Source organism: Rattus norvegicus, chromosome 4, assembly GCF_021556685.1.
Source record: "Rattus norvegicus strain SHRSP/BbbUtx chromosome 4, alternate assembly SHRSP_T2T, whole genome shotgun sequence".
Lineage (NCBI taxonomy): Eukaryota > Metazoa > Chordata > Mammalia > Rodentia > Muridae > Rattus > Rattus norvegicus.
In genome coordinates this window covers 46,656,138-46,679,691 of record NC_141537.1, presented here as the reverse complement: position 1 = coordinate 46,679,691, position 23,554 = coordinate 46,656,138, and the positions used below count along the sequence as shown (strand labels likewise).

Below are 23,554 nucleotides of genomic sequence, written 5' to 3'. Positions count from 1 at the left end.
GGCAGCTATGCCTACCTTATAAACTGCTGGCAGACAGATCTCTTGAGTCCATGTACCGCTGGGGCATTCATTGGAATGCACACACCGATTGTGGCACCAGCCACACTGTATAAAGTAGGGGGCAGAGAGACACTGACTGCAGGACTGGAAATGCCCACAGCCTAGGCCATTCAGTGGAATCTTGGTGATCTGCAGAGAAGGGAAAGGGCTTCTAGAATGGCTTGTAAAAGCTGACACGTAAAAGTCTCATATAAATATCTCTCGACAGCATCTAATTGAGACAGCATCTATGTGAAAATCCCATCACAATGGCTTTAAGTGATCTCTAAAAAGCCAAACTCCTTCTTACTGTTGGCACACATATGGTAAAAAGGTAATACCGTTTGGCTGATACAGTTTGCACCTGAGACGCCTGCTGCTTGGAAGTCTGAGACGGGTCTGTGAGCTCCAGGAAATCTTGGACAGCATAACCAGAACTAATTAATTAACTCCCTCCCCACCCCAACCTTAAGGAAACATCAACATTACTGTCTTGGTGCAGAATCACTGTCCTATAATGTTAGAGGTTCTGCAAAGTAGAGACATGTGGCTCTGTCTGTGACGATTTTTAAAATAACAAGAGAAACTAATTTAAGCTTCAGGGGAAACACTCGAGACCCTGGAGAGTTCTGTGTAAGGTTACACGGTTATATGGCATTCTGGTATCAAGACGTTCATCTCTCTTAGAGGAAAGGGATTACAGGCTGGAGTCACATACACAGTGTGTCTCCAGGATTTATCTGCCTGCTCTGGGGTTCTGCTGTTAGCACTGTAATTTACATCTTTCCTGTTTGTTTGTTTGTTTGTTCCACCGAGAAGCAGGACTGAGGAGAAATGCACATTCTTAAGAAGACCTCCTTAGGCATAACATTCTTTGGCTGGTAGATAACTCCACTTCAGGAGCCCTCTGGAAGACTCAAGAATGAAAGAAATGGAAGCAGCATGAACCTAAGTCTCAGAGATGGGGAATTTAAACAATGCCACACATCATCCACCCAAGAAGAACCGAGTCCATGTAGATTCCCATGGAAACAGGCCTTACCTTCTTCCCTGTGACCACCAAGGTATAGCCATTTTGATTTGATGGATGTTCGACAATAACTTCCGGAGACACAGGATAGGAATCCAGGAGGAAATTCACATGGGGGGTGAAATGTGCTGTGCGAGAGAGCACCACCTGAGCGACAGAAGAAGACACCCTTATTCCAACAGATTCGCTTTGAACTCGGGGAGAGTGCATTACGCTCCAAGTAAGGACCCACAGGGCACTCTGTTAGAAACCAGCACAACATCTTTTCATCTCCTGCCTTGAAGCCAATTTGTCTAAACCTCATGTTTTGCCTCTGGTCTCCGCAGTCTGTAGAAGAGAACTTCCAATCAATGCAGCAGTACAGTCAGATCATTCCTTACAAGAGCATGGGGAGCTGGAGGAGCCAAAACTCTCCCCAGAAGGAAGACACCACATGGGCTACATCGTTCCCGGATTATTCTCTAATCTCTCCTTTTAACCCTCCACCTGGGGCAGTTTTTCTAAATGTAGAGCACGAGGAGTCTGGAAACCTGGGGCTGACTCCAGCTTTCCTAATCTTAAGCTGTATTTATGGATCTTCTGAGGTCAGAATGGACTCTGACTATTTGAACTGAATGTTGGATGGACGGACAAACACAGAGAGACAGACACACAGACACATACACACAGACACACACACACACACACAGACGCACACACACACACCACTGTCTCATGATATGCTATTATTTATAGTACAAATAAACGTCTACATTTTATGCTGGCTTTAACAATAAGGCCTGGGGTTTTAACAATGACTGAAGGTTGTGTTCGAAGAAATAGTGCTATTCTGGCTTTCAGGTACTCTGTCATTAGAGACATCCCCCAGCAATCCAATTTCCCTCCTTCCTGTTTCTAGAATCCAGTGCTAATAGAAATTCAGGGACAGATCAACTGGGGAGACTAGCTCAGGACTGTTCTACTAGCCGACTGCAGATTTTAGGAGGCTTTGGGCATGCTCAGAGAGACTCTGAAGTAGGTCATCAGTTTGCACGCAGCCAGTGTGGAGTAAGAGACTGATTGAGCACTGGGCTTGACATCAACTGTGACACTGACTGACATTTCCAAGAAACTGTTATAAGTTCTAATTTCAAAGTGCACGGGTTTGTTATGTGAAATCCTAGGACACTGACAGGCACCCTGAAATTAGAAAGCAAACAAAACAAAACAAAAAAGGAACAAAACCGAAGCACTCCCTCGGCCACAGTTTTCTCATTCACAAAACAGAAGTGGAGATTAAAGTAGTGATTAAATGCTTTGGACTCAAATACACACAAAATAAACATATTCTGGGGGAAAAATGGTCATTTTTTTCTTCTTCAACACAATAAAGAAGTCAAGTAGCCTGAAACAATTTAGGAAGATTTCCAAGTGCTTAATTTGTTCTCATGGGTGAACTGTTAATAGAAAGAAACTAACCCAGTGCACATTGAACTGTAAAAGTTAACATCATGACCGTTTGGTTCTACTCCAAACACTCAATGCTTTCAAAACACCTCCATTAATCTGGGTGGTTATATTTGCACAGAAACTAAATGATGGTTCCAGGGTCATACGGTCAGGATGAAAATTACTGTTATTTCTTATACTTAGGCACCTGTGACCTTTTAGGGCAAAATGAAGAAGAGTTTTATTTCCAGTCTCCTACCTCCTTGCCTGGGCTGCTCACCTATCCAATGTTGAAGATCCCAAGCCTCTATAGAACATCACCTGGATGTCATCCATTCAGTTTTGCAATCTTAAACTTCTTTTGGTGCTTAGCTCTTCCCATTCTCTGTAGTTCTCCAACCCATGACTTCACTTTGAAAATAAAGATAAAGAACCCCACCACCACCAAAAACCAAAAAGCCAAAAAAACTCTTTTCTCATGCATGAATCAAAACCAACACAAACATCAGTGTTTTAGCTGGTCTTGGGCTAACTTGACAGCACTAATTAGAGCTATCTGAAAGGAGGGAAACTTAATCGAGAGAGTGCCTCCATAAGATCTGGCTGTAAGACACTTCTTAAATTAGTTACTGAGGGGAGAGGGCCACGCCCATTGTGGATGGTTCCACTCCCGGACTTCTCTAAGAAAGCAGGCTGAGCAGGCCATGGGAAACAAGCCACTAAGCAGCACTCCTCCCTGGTCTCTCCAGCTCCTGCCTCCAGGTTCCTGCCCTATTTGAATTCCTGTCCTGGCTTCTTTGATGATGAACAGTGATATGGAAGTGTAAAAGCCAAATCAACCCCTTCCTCCCTGCTTGCTTTTGGTCGTGGTGTTTCGTTGCAATAATAAAACCCAGACTGAGACCCATAAGCTTGTCTTAGTACTCAGCTTTCTGTGACTTTCACCTCTTTGAGGATTATGGATCAATTCTTGCATCTTTGCAAGTTGCACCTGCCCTTCTGGCTTCCTCTAGACTCCTCAGACCTACATGACAATGATCATCTCCCAGAACCCTTTGAAAGGCTATGTTTCCTTTTCCTTAAACTGCTGTCACGTGATATGTCAGGACTGGTTGCTGCGCCTTATGGCAATTCTATATATAACCTTCTTGCTCGGTTTAGAATTTCTCGAATCTATAATAAGCAATCCCTTCTTAATTACTAGACTGTTATCTTTGACTTTATCGCATATCTGATTCTATGTGCTTCCCAGGAATGATTAACCTTCCCCTTTGTTTTCAAAAAGAAGCTCTTTGCATCTCTGGGCTTGGGTTGATTGATTTGTTTTTGCCTCCTCATGACTTTTCAGCTGGAGACATGTTCATCCTAGGTAACCGGGTCAGACACCATGCTCAGTGCTTCAAGAAGAGATCACAGATATTCTGGACGATAGATACCGCTTTCGCTTTCAATAAAATCCAAGGGAGAAGTGAGCTGGAGCGTACAGGAGTCAGGTTTCCCAGAGACTTTATCTAATGCCCAAATCTGAGCATTTGACTCCTTCTTAAACACCCAGTTGCTTGGCTCTCGGAGCCCTGGAGTGAATAAGAATATGAAGCCTGGAGTCAGAAGTCCCAAAGAGCACTGGGGAATTGAAGTTAGAACAGCTTTCACAATGCGTTTTCTTGCCAGGGACTCCTTGTTTCAGTAACCTTGGCTGCAGGAGTTCAGTGTGCCTGAGGGAAAGGCCTTGGTTTAAATGAGTACTGATGGCCCACATGACAGCCTACTAGCCCGGCTAGCAAAGCCGCTGGATTAGATGGGGGGCTGTCAGCTATGGAAAGTGGACAGCAGGAGAAGGAAGGAAGACCAGGAGAAGGGTGTGTGTGTGAATCTTTGCCTTCACAGTGATGAGCAGAGACCTTATCACAGATGCAAATACCTTTTCAGCTGATCGTTAGCCTTTTCTCTGCAGGAGCTTCCACTGCAAGGAAATGCCAAGGATACTTTTTCTATCATTAATCCCCCCCCCCCCCCCCATTGCCAGAATCCTAAATAATTGAGTAACCACTAAAATCCTCAAAATACTCCCGAAGCAGTGCTTACAAGAATTAGGAGTTGCTTTTTGTTGTCATGGAGATACTTCTAGGGACAGAACAGAATTTGGCACGTAAGTTTAATTCTTATGATAAATCACTTGGCAATCTGAGAACAATTAGTATGAAATAGAAGACTGGCAATTATCTTTTGAATTTCTACTGTGTCCATGACTAATCCTTAGTATTTTAGGTCACAAACCCTTTTTCTTTAATGATCTTGAAAATAGAGGTCTAATGCACTGTTTGGGGGGGGGGGGGGGGGGAGAGGGAAGAATCCACATTTACTCGCTCATTGCTGCGATTGGGCCACATAAACTCTCTCACTAAGGGATCTGAGAAACAAGGGAGTAAAACAATACAAGAACGGAAAAACAAAGCAGTGTGGTTTCACCCAGAAAACTTGTAAATGTGAACAAAATACTTTTCCGTGATTTATTATGATACATAAAGACCAAATTCCCTGCCGTATAAAGTTTTTATTTTCAACTAGTCAGCTTTTACAAGTTAAATTTTAAAAACAGATGAAGATAATTTTAACAGAAAAAAATTAAGTCTAGGTAGCTATCTAGTCCCTTAAAAATGCTCTGTTTCTCTTTTTCACACAATTCAATAGTTTCATGTGATAAGGGGAGGAGGAGGAAGAGGAAGAAGAAGAGGGGGAAGAAGGAGAGGAAGAAGGGGAGGAGGGGGAGGAGGAGAAAAGGGAGAAGGAAGAATAAGAGGAGAAAGAGGGGGGAGTGATGGTGATGTTTGCAAGGTCAATAGGAATTTCAATGCTCACTCGAGTAGGAAATGTCCTTAATTTACAGCAAGCCCGATAGTCAGATGACTTCCAGGGGCTTCCCCCTATCCTTCAGAGAACCCACGGTCACCCATGCTGTTATGACCACACAGCCACCCCACCTCCTCTGCCCACACCCTTCCCACGTGACTTGGCACCCCCGAGTCTGGGGAGTGTGCTTCATCTCCCACTCTTTCCCCAGTGAGAATCCACGGCCGCTCCTTCCGCTCCCACAGCTTCTAGCCTGCATTAGAGAGGCCTAGTGTTTAGAGTATATGTGTATTTGTGCAGTCATTACTACAGTCGACTTTGAAATAATTTAGCTGCTCGAAATAAACTCCACCAACACCCCTTAACAATTATTGCCCAATCTCCCGAGCCCCTGACAAGTAGTAATCTGCTTTCTATCTCTCTGTATTTTCCCATTTTGGACATTGCATATACATGGAATCTGACGATGTCTGGACTTTTGGGTATGGCATTTACTGCTTAGTACATGCTTTTAGGATTCATCCCTGCTCCTTTTTACTGTCAAACAATAGTGTGCTGTATATACAGACCACATTCTATGCACATGTGCATCACTCGAGGAACATTTCGGCTGCTTCTACGTTCTGCCTCTGAATAATGCTACTATGGATATTAATGTGAAGCTATCTGTGTGAACATATACTTTGATTTCTCCTATGTGCTGCATCTAGGATAAGGCTTTTTTTTTTATGGTTTTAAAACCTTATGGCTTTTAAGGTATTGCTAAGCTATTTCCCGGCGTTTGTACTATTCGACATTCCCACTTCTTGAGGGGGGGTCTCTCTACATGTCTCTGGCTATCCTGGGACTCATGTAGACCAGGCTGGCCTCGAACTCACAGACATATGCTTGTCTCTGCCTCTCAGGTGCTGGAGTGATGAGAGTAAAGGTGAGTGCCACAATGCCTGGCCCTAGTCTCCATTTTCTTTATTATGGACATTTTAGGAGGTGTGAAGTAGTACTGTTCTGTGGTCTGGGTTTGCACTTCTTACCAAGTGTTTTTTGATTTGGTTGGTCTTTTTGTTTATTTTGCTTTGTTGTTAGAGGAAAGTCTACTTCAAGAGATTCACTGGAGACCCTGGTCAGTGCCCATAGTCCAGGCTTGGAAGAATGTTTCCTCAGGGTCAGAGTGGGCCTCTATAGTGCAGGGTCCTAGAGAAGCTGGTAGCTGGCAGGGTAGATTCTCACTGGAGAAACAGCATGAGAGACGAAGCACACAGTATCCGTGTGGCAGATCAGGCAGAGGTAGAGAGGCCTGCATGAAACTGCTGGATAAGAACTGAAAATCGACAGCCCTATTTAAAGGCAATCAAAACTGAGGAGGAGCTCTGACACCATCTATGATATTGACTTATCTTAAATGTTAAGAAGCACAGGGTTTCTGTTAAGGAGTAGGGCCAAACCAATTATCCATGAAAGAGTCAAATTATTGGAATTTGGGACTCAAGGAGAAAAATATGAGAAAAGGTGACATTATGGATAGACAGACCAAGTTATGCCTAGATACGGTGTTAGAGATTTCAAGTTTAATCTGCTTTCCTGTAGTTATACGAGTATAGATCAGACTCTGGCCCACAGTAGGTCTGCAAGACACGTCTATTGTTTTAATATATTTGCAGATTGAAATAGGAAGTCTATGTATGCCTTGATGAAGGCCTGGATGTTTTAAATGTCTCAGAATGAACTAAACCTTTGACTTTAATGTGTATTTTCCCTGGATGACTCTGAGGCCTTATGCCTCTAGGCAGCTTGAGATTTCCTAACATCTACAAAGTGATGTTTATTAGAAAGAAGCCATAATATGAAGAGTGACTGTTTCGATCAAGGAAACTAGTTTAATAATAGAAAAAAATAGTAGAAATTGCTGACTGGCATTGGAAGCTCAGAACTCAAAGAGGTGGGAGGCAATATACCAAATACAAAAGTCTGTGAGGTAAATAGAACAGGGGAGGCACAATGTGGCCCTCCATGTTGCAGAATAAAACCATGGAGTTCAAATAAGAGCCAGGGCTGGGGAAATTTTCTCTGCACTTTGCTCAGTTATTTTTACTGGATGGGCAGGAGTGCTTCTATGCTAAGCAGGCATTGTAGGGACAGGCATATTCAAAAAGCAAGTCTTGGGGCTGGAAAGATAACTTAGCAGTTAAGAGCACTGACTGCTCTTCCAGCGGTCCCGAGTTCAATTCCCAGCAACCACATGGTGGCTCACAACCATCTGTAAGGGGATCCAATGTCCTTTTCTGGTGTGTGTCTGAAGACAGCTACAGTGTGCTTAAATAAATAAATAAGGTGTCTGTGTTTCAATTCTTTGAAAAGAATCAAGAAGAAATTCAAACACCTAAAACCCAAACGAGCTAGTGAAATTGTACAAAAAAAATAATGGAAAGAGCCAATGTGTTTGTCAGAGTTTGGGTGTGAGAGAGCTTCCCGTAGGCTCATGTTTGAACATTTGGTCCTCATCTGGTGGCACTGTTCTGAGAGGCTGAAGGACTTTTGGGAAGTGGAGTCTGGCTGAAGGAAGTCGGCTACCGGAGAGGTGGCCCTGAGGTTTCCATCCAGACCTTGCTTTCTGTCTGTCTCTGCTCCCTCATCTACTCTGATGTGAGAAGCAGCCTCCGCCACGGCCTTCAGTCACTGCTGATCGCACACTGTATTCACTGCAGTGATGGACTGCATCCTCAAGGCCAAATCAATCCTTCGTCCCTTAAGTTGGTTCTATCAGCACTTTGTTACAGCGGTGAGATAAATAACTAAGGCAACTTCCAAATTTGTCATACAAACACATTGACTACAGGACAATTAGTCTTTCTACAGAGTTTATCCGCCACTGATACTAAAAATTAATAAAGGTTCATAAACTAATGCTATATGTTTTCTATCTTACATTTCCCTCTCTCTCTTTATTTTCTGCAAAGCATCCATGAAATAAATTTTAGTTTCTCTTTTTTATCTACAACCAAAACAAACAAAAGTTCCACATTTTCCCAGGGTTTCAAATATTTGTGACGCTTTAAATTTCTGTGATTTGAGAGCGAACAAAATATATGCCGTTCAAGAGCATGTATACATTAATTTTAAGAGCCCGGCTTAAATTTTAGCTATGGGCATGACCTTCGAATTCTTATTTACACTAAGTTCTCATTTAGCATAAAGAAGCTTCTGAACTCAGTGTACATGTTTTCCTCAAAAGAAACAGACCGGTGCTAATATTCTTTCGGTGGGCTATATCTAGGTCAGTGTTGTATATTTCATTTTAAGTGACATTTTTAATGATGCCTCGGTCTGAATATTTTATAAGAGATGAGTCAATTAACAATCCCTAAAGAGAAACAATGTTTGAGTTTAATCTTCAGACGCATCTCTGTCTAATGCTCCCTTTTTGGACCTGGATGTGCCTACATGTTAGAAAATAGCAGTAATTCCCAACATGATACACGCCATTGCCCTTCCACGGAAGGCACTGATGTGGCACAGCCGATGAGGGTCTAGAAGCCGCACGCAATCGGATGGCAGGAGGCCAGCAAATGAACTGGACTTACAGAAAGGGAGTGGTTACTCTCACCTTACCAACATGACCCTTTCGGTAATGGCCATAAAGAATAATCATGTCCAAACGACATCTTTCCTCTTCCATTTCCTGCTGGATTCAACCAGCCCAGAAAAGACCAGAAGGGAAGGTGATGAGTGCTAACATCAATGAAGGTAACAGAAGAGGGAAGGGTTTGGGATGATGCAGAAAGACCAGGGTGGTACCAAAGAGCTGTGACTGTGCCCAGGCAGTGGACACTCCTAACAGGCATACTATGGTTACCCAGTAAATGTTTGTGAGCTGAGTTTGAAGCAGGCCTTGGAAAGGCTTCGGGTCCCTTCCCCCATCCCTGATGGACCAATTCTGCCCAGCCTGACAGTCATGCACAAATATTTTAATAGCAATGCTCTGCATTTAGAGATTAAAGGCCTTATACAAATGCTGTAAAAAAAAATCAAGCAAGCGTTGTTTGGATGTAGATTGGATGAGGAGCTCAGAAGGGGAGACGTTGGCAATCCCTGTGATTAGTCCTGTGATCTTCATGAGAATCTGTCCTTCTCCCACATGGTCCTGCTCACTGGGGTAGGTTTCCCTGTAAGAACACATACTCTCCCTGTTTACTTCTGCTATCTCAAATACTGCTTCGTGTTCTACTTCAAAGCATCCCAAGAGAGTGATCACACAAGCCAAAACCATTTTAGAATTAGATTACTGCCATATTTCCACGGATCGAGACTCAGATAGACGGGCACATCAGTCTATTTAGACTTAGGGGCACCTGTAGAATATACGTTACACTTGTTTAAAAGTCAGCAACATGTCTAAAACCTCTTCTCTGCATGCCCAGGCTATTGTTAGCTAAACAATATAATTCTTTCTAATCAAATAACCACTGTGAAATACCTGATTCACTTTGCACCCAACAGCTGGGGCTGTAGCCTGTGTTCCCAGCCTAAGTTGAGCAGCAGCACAATAGGAAGGGCAGAAACAGCTGCAAACTCTTGGGATAAAAAAAAAAATCTGCTAAGCGACTTGGCCATTAGGCTTGAGGGTAGGAAGGAAGTAAAATCATTTCTCCGTGTTTCTCATGTGTGGCAGCTGCCTTGGGAGGGGAAAAAATATGTTGATTCTATTTTGTAACAGGAACGCCATAGTATTTACTAACACGAGAGTTGTAGGAACTGAGCCTGGCTACAGATTCAGAGTTTTAGTCCAGTCAAAACACTGACAGAACCTGGTAGTAAGTCACTCTGGCAAAGGCAGCTCAAGGTCTCCGGTCTCCTCTACACTCCTTACCCACCCTCCTTCCACTGTATTTGATGTAAACAAACTGGATTTCAGTGTGGTTGGTCGCCTGAGTCTGTTGCCGGTCAAATGCTTTAGGTGTATTTATAGAAAACGTGATGGACCGTAACTATCCCAGCCATACGTTCTTTGTGGTGCATAGTTCTTTATCGCATGCTCCATTGCTGCCAGGAAAACACTTTAATCTCCTCCATCAACATTTTATTACCCCCCCCCAACCCAAAGCAGATTCTGAGTTTCCTTTGTTTCACCCACTTGCCCAAGTTAAAAAAAATCGGTAGAATCTTAATATATGCTTGATGATGTTAAGACGACCTGGATAACAAAACTATCAGGCAGCGATGGCAGTTAGGAAATAAGTCCTCATTTTTCACTGTTTGGGCCGTTAATGGCAGAAGAGAGCTCCCCCCACCACCCAAACACACCAAGACACAAGAATTAAGCATCTAGTACAGAATTTTAGTTAAAAGGAGTATAAGGTTATAGACACGTGATCTATCCTTGGGATGGTATGGACTCTTTTATTAAAGTAACTTACTTAAAAAATAGGATTTTACTATCATTTTTAACATGTGGAAATAGACCCTTTTCATGTTTAAGAAAATACCACTCTATGGATGAAACAGGTTATATCTACATAGACATGTATGCATATATACATAAGCCGTATATACATTTACATATATGCATGCACTAATAGTGAAGAAAAGTGACCATGAATTTGAAAGAATGTGGCAAGGGGTATTTGGGAGGACTTGGAAGGGAGAAAAGGAAGGGAGAAATGTAATTATATTATAATCTCAAAAATAAAAAACACCTTTCAAATCTAAACTGATTGTTAAATTGTATTGTAGACTTGGATTAGTGAGACAGTGGGGGAACTTAGAAAATAGAAAAGGACAAATAAGGATGAGGGAAGCCATTGGCACGCACATATAAGTAGTTTACCAGATGTCCCCTTCTCCTTCAGATGTTTTGGACTTTTAAAGCAGTGACAGTGTAACTGAAGAGTGTGTACAAACACAGGCAATGGGCCTCCATTTCATAAACAGTAGGTGACGGCCACGTCGCAATGTCTAACTGCCCATGTAGGTGGAAGGGACATGTGTCCCAGCGTCACAGGTAGCAATAGACTTACATGACCAAGAGTGGCGAGTCAGGCAGACAGCACACCAGACTGGAAGAGAGGCGTGGTCAGCTGTGAGGGTGAAGAAGTCAGGGAGACAGCGTGGGGACATTCGTATCATGGGATCTTTGCTAACATTTTAGAGCTGGGAGGCTGGAGACATGCTCCATGGCTCTGGAGAGGTCCCACCATGCCCACCGTGCATAAGAGAACTATGATTTGTAGCTCTTAAATTATGGCAATGAGCAACATCTGGATCATGGAAAAGATAGTGAGAATTTTCAAAATTTCGCTTTGTGAAATAATATAGATACAGTATGTAGGGATGGGTAAATTAGAGGAAAATCTCATCACCATCTATTGGCTTTCTAGATGCCATTATCCAAACAGGTTATTAACTACATCAATTAATAACTAATAAGGGAAGTGAACATCTTCCCTTATAAAAAAATTCCTAATGTTCATAGAAGTTCCACAGATGTCATTGCCGTCCCTCCGCATTCAGAATCTACTCACGAACTTGTGGAAAGCACCAATACCTAATAAAGCAATAAACTATAATCCAGCATGGGGGGTTGTTAATTTCTGCAAAGTGCTATGATTCTTGTAACTAGGAAACACTAATTCCATCAAAGTCTGAAGCGTGGACTTCCATTGTATGGAAATAATGTCACTAGCCATTAGAAGCATTTCTTAGTGAAGCCTGCTTTTAAAAGAATTAAGTATCTGAACTCCTTTGTGAGACTCCACTGCTTTGCAGAAGGAGACGAGCCCTAGGTACAGAGGGATTTTTATCACATCCCTTTCTGATTCCTGCCAGTGTCTCTCAGGGATGTGAATGCCTCTTCTCATGGACATGCGCGGGCCACACAATAGCTCTCCTTTGATGCAGTTTCCCCCTGAAATAGGAAAACATTGCCTGGAAGTGCTTAATTGTTTCATTTTTTTTTAAACTTTCCAATCATGTGATAAAAGTTATGAATGGGGAAAAAAAGACCATTTCAGATAAGACTAAAGCAGCCAACATTCGAGTTGAAAGGTTCAAAACCTTTACAAAAACAAGCTACCCACTTCATTCAAAGTAGGTCATGCCACACTGTTGCCCTTCTAGGTTGTGTGTCTCTGGCTTCGGCCATGATTTGCACTTTATAGTCTGTTTATAACTGTCGTTCAGTGATGGTTATATAAAGCCGGCTACCCTAAGAATGCTCTTACCTGCATGAAGCGACCTTCTGATGTCCCTAGATTAGCAATGGTGAGGTCACCTTTGATGAAGGTAGAGATAGACGTCAAGAGTACATGGTTGAGCCGGCCCATGAATAAATCCACACGCTGCAGCGCCGTGGTAAACTCCGTCCGGTACTCGTCACTGCGCACTTCGCAGCCCGATGAATTTCTCAGCAGGGTCTGGAATAAAGCAGGGCGGAGAAGTTAAATTGAGTCTGCAGGCAAACAAGCTGGCAGGGAACTTTGCTGTGTGCCATTAAAGAGTTCGCTCAGACTATCGAGAACAGTCATGAGAACAGACAAACCGCCCTAATCGCGCACGAAAGTCTGTAACGACTGAAGGCTCTCATTTCACTAGGCACTGTTGTGTGTACAGACTCTCAGAATGGAGAGGCAAAGCTTATTACCTCAGCGTCATACTGGGGTTCAAATGTACACTCATGAAGATAGAAGCTGGATGCTGTTGAAAGAGAAACGGAACTTTAAATGTCTCATTTCTTGACATTGGTGTATAGTTCCTTAGCACTATGATGATGGTGATGATGGTGATGATGATGATGATCTTAACAGTCATACTGTGATATATCTTAAAATCCATGCATATGTGCATGCTCTGGGGACACAGTAGTAGAGGGAAATAGCTTTTATAGGGAACTCATGGGAAGACAACTGAACATACATCAACTGCCTTCGTCAAGTCTTGGTCCTGAGTGCACGTGCATTTTGCACAATTCCTATAATCTTTCTGCGTTGAGAAACTGAGGTGGTCTCTCTTTTATTCTCCCCATCTGTGAAACAGAGATTGCTATGGAAAAAAAAAAAACATGTCCCCACGACACAGAATTGTTGCAAAGATTAAGTCAACTAGCTCATGTGAATCTCTGGCAACAGAAGCAGCATACGGAACTTCACTTTAAACCTGTCATCGCCGGGAGAAAGATGTTTTTTTGAAAAGCGCACATCACATATCTCAGAAAGCAGCTTCCTGAAAGACAAGCGCCAATCTGCTAATGTTCAAATTCAAGTGGAAGGGCTGGAAAAAAATGACTGTTTAGCAACGCAGGAAAACGACAATTAAGCACCGAGGACTCCGCCCTCTGGGTGTCCATCCAGTCTCTGGTGTTTCTCTTACCTCTCAGACCTAAGCATCTGTGCTTCCCGTGCAGCACCCAGTCATGCCTGAGTCTCTACGTCAGATTTCCCAAGGCTTCTAGGGTCACTCGTAGACCATACACGCCTGGACCATACACTCATCACACTTTCCTTGGTTATCCGTTTTTTCTGTGATATCTATTTTATTGACACCACATGTGGTCTCGATCCACATGTCTGAGAGACCTCAGGCTTAGCTTGACCCTTTTGCCCCTCCCAGACCTTATGCTATTATACCCTTCACAGAATGACATCTTCCACCCCTCCAGATGTGCGAGCCAGGCATCTAAGTGTCTTCATGCTTCCCTTCTCCTTCATCCCTCCCAAGTAAGGTACCTTGAAACTCCATCAGTTTCATTTCCTAAGTGTCCTAGTTACTTCCCGCTGCTGACCAAAGGTGACTTGGGGTGGGCAGGCTTGTTGGGTTTACAATTCCACATCACTGTCCATCATCAATGGAAGTCAGGGCAGGAGCACAAGCCAAGGCAGGAGGCATGGAGGAAAACTGCATGCTGGCTTGCCTCCAATATCTTGCTTGCTCCTCCCAGGACTAGTTGCACAGAGATGACATTACTACCCACAATGGGCTGGGTCTTCCCACTTCAATCAACAACCAAGACAATGCCGCACAGAACTGCCTACAGGCGGTTCTGATGGAGGCCATTCCTCACTTCAGGTTTCCCTGTGCCTCTAGTTTGGGCTGGATTTTGTCAACAGATGACTTCCCAGAGCTATCCCTGGCCTTTCTGTCTCCATCACTGTGACACTTGTCCTGCCACCCACCCTTTTGCTGGGCCATGACAAGAGCTTCTCAACCAGTGCCACTGTCGGATTAGCTGTTTGTATTGCAGTAGGTCTCTTTATATATATATATAATCCAACACTTCTTCCTTTCTATTTAGACTATGTAATACCTTCCCTAACTCTAGAAGAAACCTTTTTAACATAGCCTACTAGGTTTCATATTATGTGGCTTCTACCCGCCTTCTGGTTCTATGTTCTCTGTGTCTCAGTGTTCAGGCCTGCTTTCAGCTGTCCGAGGGTTGTAAACATCTTCCCATTGACGAGTCTGACGTACGGGGTTTGCCCTTCCAGGGTCTGCCCTCTACCTCCACTCACCTAGTTACCTCCTAAATATCCTTTATTCAGGAATCACCAGTCTCCCACGAGATTTGCTCTGATGCTCACATCAAGGCCCAATGCTCCCACTGTGGAGTCTCATGATAGCTTTTGCCCGCTAATCACAAGCACAGCAGTAACCATTTCTGCTGCAACACAACATTCCCTTGTATACCTAATGTCCGGCTCTAGCCAACTGTACTTGCCTTTCCAAAACTACTGCCAGTGGCAGACTGAACATCACGAAATATAGGGAGCTAGTAAATAATGACAGAATGGCTGGATAAGGCAGGCGGAGGTGGAGTGCGTAGGAAGCTGTGAACTGCTAGTTTGGAAACTATCATTTTCAGGAATAGGGCAGTTAGGAGTTCCTGAGGAGCAAAGAATGGTTGGCCCCTCGGTGCTCCTGAGGACAGCTGGGAGTTGGTAAATCTGGGCCAGCTGGACGGGGTGGAAGGACATACTAAAGAAAATGAAGCCTAACTTAGAAGAAAAGAAATGAAGGTTTACTCTTGGACATTTTGTTTGTTTGACTTTTGTGTCAGAGCTCCTTCCTGGAGTCCTGGCTGTCCAGGAATTCACTCTGTAGACAAGGCTTGCCTCAAATTCACAGAGATCTGCCTGCCTCTGCCTCACAAATACTAGGATTAAAGGTATGTGCCACCACCGCCTAGCAGGACTTTTTTATATACAGCTGCTGGGACATTGATTGAGATGTTAGAAATTCCTTGTTACTATTGTCTATTATAAAAGTTTGAAACTTAATCCTTTGTGATACTTATGATTGAACCTGTATGATTCCCTACCCTCATCACATGCCCTCTAACTTACAGTTAAGAATAACAAAAATTCAGTTATGTTACTGTGTAGTGACTTCATTTCTTAAGGGTGACCATCCATCACACACACAGAATTGTGAAGTTCTTATATCTTTTGCCTCTGTGGTTAAAAGCCACCTAAAATATTCTATTTTTGTGCATTGGCAATTTCTTCACTTTAATTGGCAATCACTTAGCAAACCGAGAGAGTCTTAAGAGAGGCTAAATCTATTGTATCTTGTAATTAAGAAAACGTTTCAGTTCTGGACACTTACTTTGATGTATAATAAGCACTAGCTCACTATTTAATTAGAAGTCTTTCTTCACGAAGGCACTATAGATTATTCTGGGGAGTAGCAGTTAACTGGGATGTACCAGCTACTCAATAGAGATCGATTAATTGATAATTGAGTTTCGACTGGTGATTGCTGATTCGTTTTGCGAGCTAGCCAGAGTCAAGGGAGGCTGGTTAAAGGAGCAATGGACAATTTCAAATCTTAGGCCATCTGAAGTGCTCCATCTGTGCCAGTTCCTTCTCTTACTAGACCCTTCATTGCCCCTTCTAGATCTGGGTAGTTCACTGGGAACTTTAAAACCTCAAACTTGACCTAGGGCACGGAGTTTCTTAATGGATTTTCTTGGGATGCAAATACAATGTGTAAGGTGAGGAGCTGTCCTGGACCATAAACTATTGTTCAACTCTGTCATCAAGATATAGGAACTTCCTTAATATTTTTTTGTCCCAACTTCCCTCCATCATGTCTAAGAGGTGTCAGCAGATAATAGAAGTTCCTGTAAGATTTGTGTATCTGCAAAGATAAAGATAAAGTCACCAGAGACAGAGCACTTCTCCTAACCAGCTTTAAGGTCCACCTTGCTGAGTGGGGTGAACAGGAGAGGGGCTGAGGTGATCTCTGGGAGTTTCTTAGAGTGCCTGCAAATCTACAGGAACTTGCGAACTTTATCTGCAGTGGAAAGAGAGTGTTTCAACCGGGGCCCTCAGCCCCTATACACCCGTTGTCCTGCATGCAAAGATTAAAAATAAATCTGCATCAGCATCAATGGCATTTTTATATCCTGAGCTTCAAGATCCTTCCTTCGGGAAATTGGTCTCTAAAATCTTACCCAAGGATTAGTAGCATGGATTTATGTCTCTTATCCCTCCCCAGTAACATTCCTATGTGGAGACATTGCACAATGCTAGGACAGGATCTAAGGGACTCCTTGATCTTGAAAGATTGTGCAATTTGGAGCCAAGAGACAAACAAGGTCAAGGACATTCTAGTTTCATAATGCTCGGACCCATATCTACTTGTCTTTTCCCAGAGCAGAGAGCGGCAGGGGGAGCACACTGGCTTCTGGGAAGAAGTAATGTCCCAACATTCACTTCGAGAGAGGGGCCTCTCCCTGTCTCTCTCCCGGCGACCCAGAGACTGCACAGTGGTCTACAGTGCTGCATGCCATCTGAACCTTAGCAACAGGATTCTAATAAGGAGCCAAGCTCTCCACACTGCAGAGCAACATGCAAATCCGGCTAACTTTAAGTATGACTCACTACGGCTTGGAAGGATGTCTCTGACCTCAACATATGCACTCAGAGGACTGTGCACCATGCACATGCATACACCTTAAACGTGTTGCAAACTCCTTTCCCTGGGATCTATCTTTTATCTCATCCTAGAAATAACTGGAATTACACTATACACTTGGAAGTAATATCTTAATTAATTCAGTGTATTGTGTTTATGTGTGTGAGGTTTTTTTTTTTTAAAAATCATGTTATCATACTTGCCTGTTATTTTTTAAAAACATGACTCATATATATTTTGTTTTTTTAATAAAAAGAAAATCGAAGTGCTAGAAACCTCAATAGGTTTGACTCAAAATGTTTCCCTCAATTAACACTGTGATGTGTGAAGAGAGCATGCAATTACATTTAATTCAGTGTAATTAAGGATGTGATATATTTAAAATAGTGATTCTTTTAATTGATCTATAGGACAGATTTAGCTCATCTATAGCTAATTCAAATCAGTCATGTAGACAACTCTTTTAAAGTTTAGTTTTGTAAAAATCATTCCCAGCTTACTCATATCAGTTCCCACAGCCTTGACCCTGGAAAATTAACATTAGGTTTTTAATATGAACTTTATTCAGAGATATATTTTGCAGAAAGTAGAGTAATGGCTTTTTTGGGAGATTCAGCTTTCAAGATGGAAAGTTCCTTCTCTGAGACTCTTTTAGCCAGTTGGCTAAACACTCAGCTGTGTTAGGTTTTCTTCCCTAAATGCCATTCCTGCAGGGGTGCAGTGGAGCTCCTGAATGCAGGGGTGCAGGTCTCCTGACTTCAACATGTGGCTATGCCTCTACAGAGGAAGTCTATGCCACTCCGTGTCTGCTTCTCCCTTTCGGGATAGCCAGGCTCATTGTCCATTACCCCACTGCTCCTGGGTCATTACCCTCCCACAGTTTAACCCCCAGTCACTAGAACTTCTCAGTGATCAACACTGAAGACAGGGCTTTCTGTATGCTGCAGAAGAATCAGCTCTTGGGCACAGCAGGCTAGGCTTTAATGTCAAAAGTTGGTATTGTCTGGACCTTGTCCTGTGCCAGGAAGAGAACTCAAGTTTGATGTTCTCAAGGCACAGCACAAAAGGAAGACACTCCCTCACTGTTTCTGCACTCGTCGACTTCCCTACATGAAGAAATCCCGTGCTGTGTCTTCACCTGCCCTGGGGTCACGACTACCTGACGCCTAGTGTAACCATGTAGCTGCAGGTCTAGCAGACGAGCAAAGCTGGGTGCGGAGTTAAAAGCAAACTGGCAAAACCACATGCTCTGAGCCAGGCCAGCCACCAAGGCTGCAAAACAGGCCTCTGGCTGGCCTGCTGCTGGCTCAGCACTGGTGAGTGAGTCACCTGGGGACAATATGGCAGTAAACTCTCACTTGCCTAGTGCTGATGACCTAACTCTACACAGCCATCTGGCTTGTACTCCTCAGGGCAAGTACATCTCACATCTGCCTGAAGGCTATATTTGAGTAGGTCTGACTCAACCCAGTCATTTTCCCTCCCAATTTGGGAGGGTAGATTTCTCTCTCCTTTAGTATAGGACTTCTATAAATCATTTTGTCCTTCCCCCCAAACACTCCCCCATCCCAGCCATCTCCAACTATTCAATATTGAACCAAAAGATCCGTAAATGCTAAGCATGTGTTTTACCAAGCTACACCCCCAGTCAGATTCTCCATTATTTTATCACAAAAGTATTGTACTTTTACTGTGGAAACCTCCTCAAGACCAGTTATAAATTCCAGCACGGAGAGGGGAGGAGCTCACAAAGCTCTACCCTTGACGGAATACTTTTAATTTGAAGATGGGCTAGAAGGAGATTGTGTTCATGTCCTCATAGAAGACCCACCTCCATGTATACGTAACATAGCTCTGAATGGACTCAGTGGGATATACAAAATAGGACATGCAGGTCGGGGAGCTGGAGGATGGGAGGAGAGGTTAAGTATGATAGGATCCACTACATGCATTTATGAAGTTTTCAAAGAATTAAAAATTATATTAAATGTAATTATATTGTATATAAATATATTAAATAAAATTAGATATCAGACTTTGAAGATCATAGGATCCAAGTGGCATATTTCACTTTTCTTGTATATATGTAACTCTTTAAAAATGTAGAAACACTCTTAACTTGACATGTGTGACAGAATTTATTTTTTAGCCCATCTTCTGAAGGCACTGTGCACATAGGGAGACAAGAGGCCAACACGTAAAGGCACATAACTGATTATGTAAAACAGAACTTGGCGGACAGATGACTAAAGCTGTGCTCAGGGCGCATGTGCTATGTACAGGGCGCATGTGCTATCAGACTTGAGAGGGATGAGAACTGTGTGGGCCTCAACAGCTGCAGAACCTCGCAGCAGAGAGGGAGGGATGCAGAGCCAGGCCTTGGCAGAAGTTGGGCTACAGGAGGAAGCATTCTTGGAACAGAATGTATTTTATGTATGTGTGGGTATGGCTTTTAATATGCAAGTGTACAAATGCTTGCATTCACACACATACACACATACACACACACACAGACACACACACACACACACTCTTGGGGTTAGACCACTCAAAATTCTACAATGATAGGGGCTTCGGAATTCAGAAATGTTCAAACCTTTGCATCTTTATCATTTCCTAAGGTGAATCAGATATAAAACAGGCTGAGCCCATGTGGTTTTGGTTAGCAGCCTTCATACTGAGCTTCTAGTCTCAGCGAGGAGTGACAGTGATTCATCAAATTGTTCCAAGCATGGCAGGTTTTGATGCGATGAGGAGGTTTTCTTTCTCTATTTAGTTAGAAACCAAATTGTAATGTACTTACTTCATAGAGGTATTAGAAAGCCAGAAGGCACAAAACCAACCCCTCCCCCCCACACACATTAACCTATCAAAAGGAAGTCATTTTTCCTGAATGCAGTAAGAGTCACAGCTTCCTTGTAGGTCCAGGAGGCTCCTGATTACTATAGAGCAACTAATACTGTCTTAGCAGAAGGCCAGGAGAGGCGAAACATGGATGAAATGGAAGTGTTCAGTCATCCCCGAGGATGGTCCTGAAGCCCATGACTATATTCTAGTCATGGACCCAACAGTCATTAACTCTTATCCCTCTTTTCCTTCTTAGCATTATAGAGTGAGACTCATTTCCTGTTTTCTCATTTGGTTTGAGACATGAACTACTTATCAGAAACTTTCTAAGTGGGCAAGGTGTCCTGAGTGCCAACCCGACTCTCTCATTTCAGTTGGGCCTATCCAGGTCAGGACAGGGCTTCTCTGTCTAGTGAGTACTTCATGCTTATGAAGCAATGCTGAGTAAGAGGAACCCTGTGTCCACAAGGGATTGTACTGATGAAGACACTTAGTCTTCTCTCTGTCAATCCATACATCATTTTAACCGTGAAGCCGTCATTGGTGTCTATCGGTGAAAACCTGAGGGTTTGCAGGGCAAAGGTCAAGGGAGGTTCTCACTGTGGCTATCGCTCACAGTGACAGTGTAACTCGAGCCTCCTCCACTAGATGTTCTCCAAAGCTCCTCACCCTGACAGTATCATTCAGTTCTGGGAACGTTCCAGAAGGCCGAAAAGAGCAAAGACGTCCTCCCTCTAACTATTCTTAATGGCTTTAATTCTCATTTCCCAATTTCGGTTCTTGACCAAGTTCTGTAATTTCTGTCTATTCATCCTCCTCTCCTTTCATATTTCTCTCTCCTTGATTTATCATTTTTTTCTAAACTGTGTGGGGTGCATATGTGCATGTGTAATGTAAAAGAATGTAGAGAGGGAGCATTGGCTAGAAGAAATATAACTTTTTGGTTTCTCCCGTGTTCATTTAAATATTCAAACCCCACTACTCTATAAACTAGTTATTAGAGATTTGAAAGGAAGGATGAAAGGTAGTTTGAGGAAAACTGTTACTTTTACTAATAAATATTTTAATATCTTACTTGAAACATGGATCTGTGTCACCATCATTTGTTTGATTGTATGCATTTTGTTCAAGGTATTGTCTTACACAGCAGATATACGGAGCTAGAATCCATAGCCCCTTTCAAGAGAATAACAACGTTGAGTGGAACATATATTACTCTGCATGTGGTAAGAGATGTGGTTACACGGGTAATAAATGTCACACAGAAAAATTCAGACTATAGCAGGGAGAGGGAATGGGCGGGAAGCTAGAGAATTGTTCCCGGGAAAGGTAATATCTAAGGTGAGAATTAGAAAAGAATAGAGAAGAAGTGTGAGTTTGACAAAACGAGTGTTGAAGGAAATGAGAGGCTGACCTTGGTGCAGGCACCAGAAGGCTGGGCTGTGAGGGAGAATCACAGACATTATCTGCCTCAGCAGTGATAGCCCAGGTATAGGGCAGAGCCCAAAGACATCCCTGAGCTGCTGTGTACCAGGTCACTGTGCCATGTGTGCAAGTTCTTCAATGTTTTATTCAATGACAAAACTTGTACCAGTGGGTACATAGGCATGGTGGGACACTGAATTGCCAGGAAGAGGCCAGCCACGCAAGTCAAGGGTGTGTCTACTATCCTCTGCCAAGAGTTAGTTCTTGACTGGCATACCACTACATGTGAAGGAAACCAGGGTCCAAGTAAGATAGTCCTTGAATGTCATACAAATGAGTGTGGATTGTGCTCTGAAACAATTGGGAGAGCCCCTAGATTGTTTCTAAAGTTGCAGCTTCAAAAACAGGCTGCTTTCAAGAAAGATTACCACATCATTGGTTCTCGGGAGACAAACAGATCGGGTGAAGATGAGGACAGATCCAGGATGATCTAATGTTCTCTTACTGGCATCATTTTTAGCACACTAAACGACTTTTTAAAGAAGCAATGATGTTTTCTATTTCTGCTTTATGAATACATAGAAAGAAATTAAGGATTTTAAAACTACACGTTTCCTAGGAAAGATTCCAAATTTTATTTTGAAGATGAAATAGAAGGCGATTGCGGTCATGAAGAAGGCCGAGGCAGGCCAAGTGACTCATTAGAAATATTACATTTCTTGATTAAATAGGTGTTGTGTGCACCCACACCAACAGCTGGATAAGGCTTAAGGAATCTTTATGTAAGGCTGGGCTGCAGAAGGAGAATGTCAACATGGGTTAATGAATGAGAGAGGTTGTGTAAACGATTACTTAATCCCAGTGGAGGTTTTCCTGAGCTACTAGGGAACTGGGGTGAGGTTGATAGACAAGAATAAGGTTAGAAGGAAACAGAGCCTTAAGCAAACAATAGTGCCATTTATTTTGTGATTTGCCTGTGGCTCAGAGTAGAAAATAAAAGCTGTTCCAAACCAAGAAAGAGAAGATGAAGCTATTCTATCTTGATTATTAAAGCAGTCCATTCACTCTGATAGGTATTTTATTATAATTTACAGACAAAACAGAAAATATGACTGTCTTAACTATTTCTTGAACCTCTAACACACTGAGCATTAAATAAGGTTCTAGGAGTTCTAACTGCTTGCACGGATGTGGGGAAAGCTTTCATATAAAAGCAGTATTAACTTATGAAAATGCAGGTGTTCACCTTCTAAGTAGTTGACCACCCTTCTCTTCATGGGCTGATAGACACTCGGTAAGACTGTTGTCTTTTCACTAGGGTCACAATGGCATCAATGGCCTGCACCTTCTTTACCCTAGATCTTAGAAAAATGTGAAGGTTCGCTTTTGTTTTGTTTCATTTTTCGGTAGGAAACTTTCTTTCTAGTAGGTGGAAAAATTGTCACAATTTACGCCAATGTGACACCAACTTTAAGGCTGGCATATGTTTAAGTTCTCTTTGTACATGTCAACAACTTAGAACATTTTAACTTTGCAACATAGATCACAAGGTTCAACTCCTATCATAAAACTACCACTTACACAGTGTGGATTTTCAAACCCCTATGGACAGTTCTAGCACTGGCACAATAGCGGAACTGAAATTGTATGTTACATACCCAATCTACCTGGAGTCTCTACTTTTATAATAATTATTCTTAAACGAAACTTTGAGCTAGTCGAGAGCAAGAAATAGTGCTATTTTCCCCCCACAGTGTCTCCAGATAACCCAATATAACTGTTCTTTTCCAAAGTAGAAATATTTCTGAATCATTCTTACTAATATAGTTATTGCTTCTTGTTTACCAGGATGGTGGAGCCACAAATTAGTTTCTCCTTAATGAATTATCAGATGTATTCTATCCTATTGTAAATTTCCCATAATAATTCAAGACGTTAAGTACTGGGACTACCTAGTGTGACCTGAGGTTCACCTTTATTATTCCACTTTAGGACATTTCTAGAGACTCAGACTATCTTATTTTATTGAAA

General features: G+C 42.6%; 1 protein-coding gene across 2 annotated transcripts in view; it reads right to left on the bottom strand.

Annotated features, from left to right (window-relative positions):
- Positions 1-23,554, bottom strand: part of Met (MET proto-oncogene, receptor tyrosine kinase) — a 107,424-nt gene that overhangs the window by 44,633 nt on the left and 39,237 nt on the right. For both annotated transcript variants that reach the window (NM_031517.3, NM_001433463.1), the window contains 3 exon segments: positions 16-189; positions 1,082-1,216; positions 12,562-12,753. In NM_031517.3, the coding sequence (NP_113705.2) occupies positions 16-189; positions 1,082-1,216; positions 12,562-12,753 (501 nt within the window).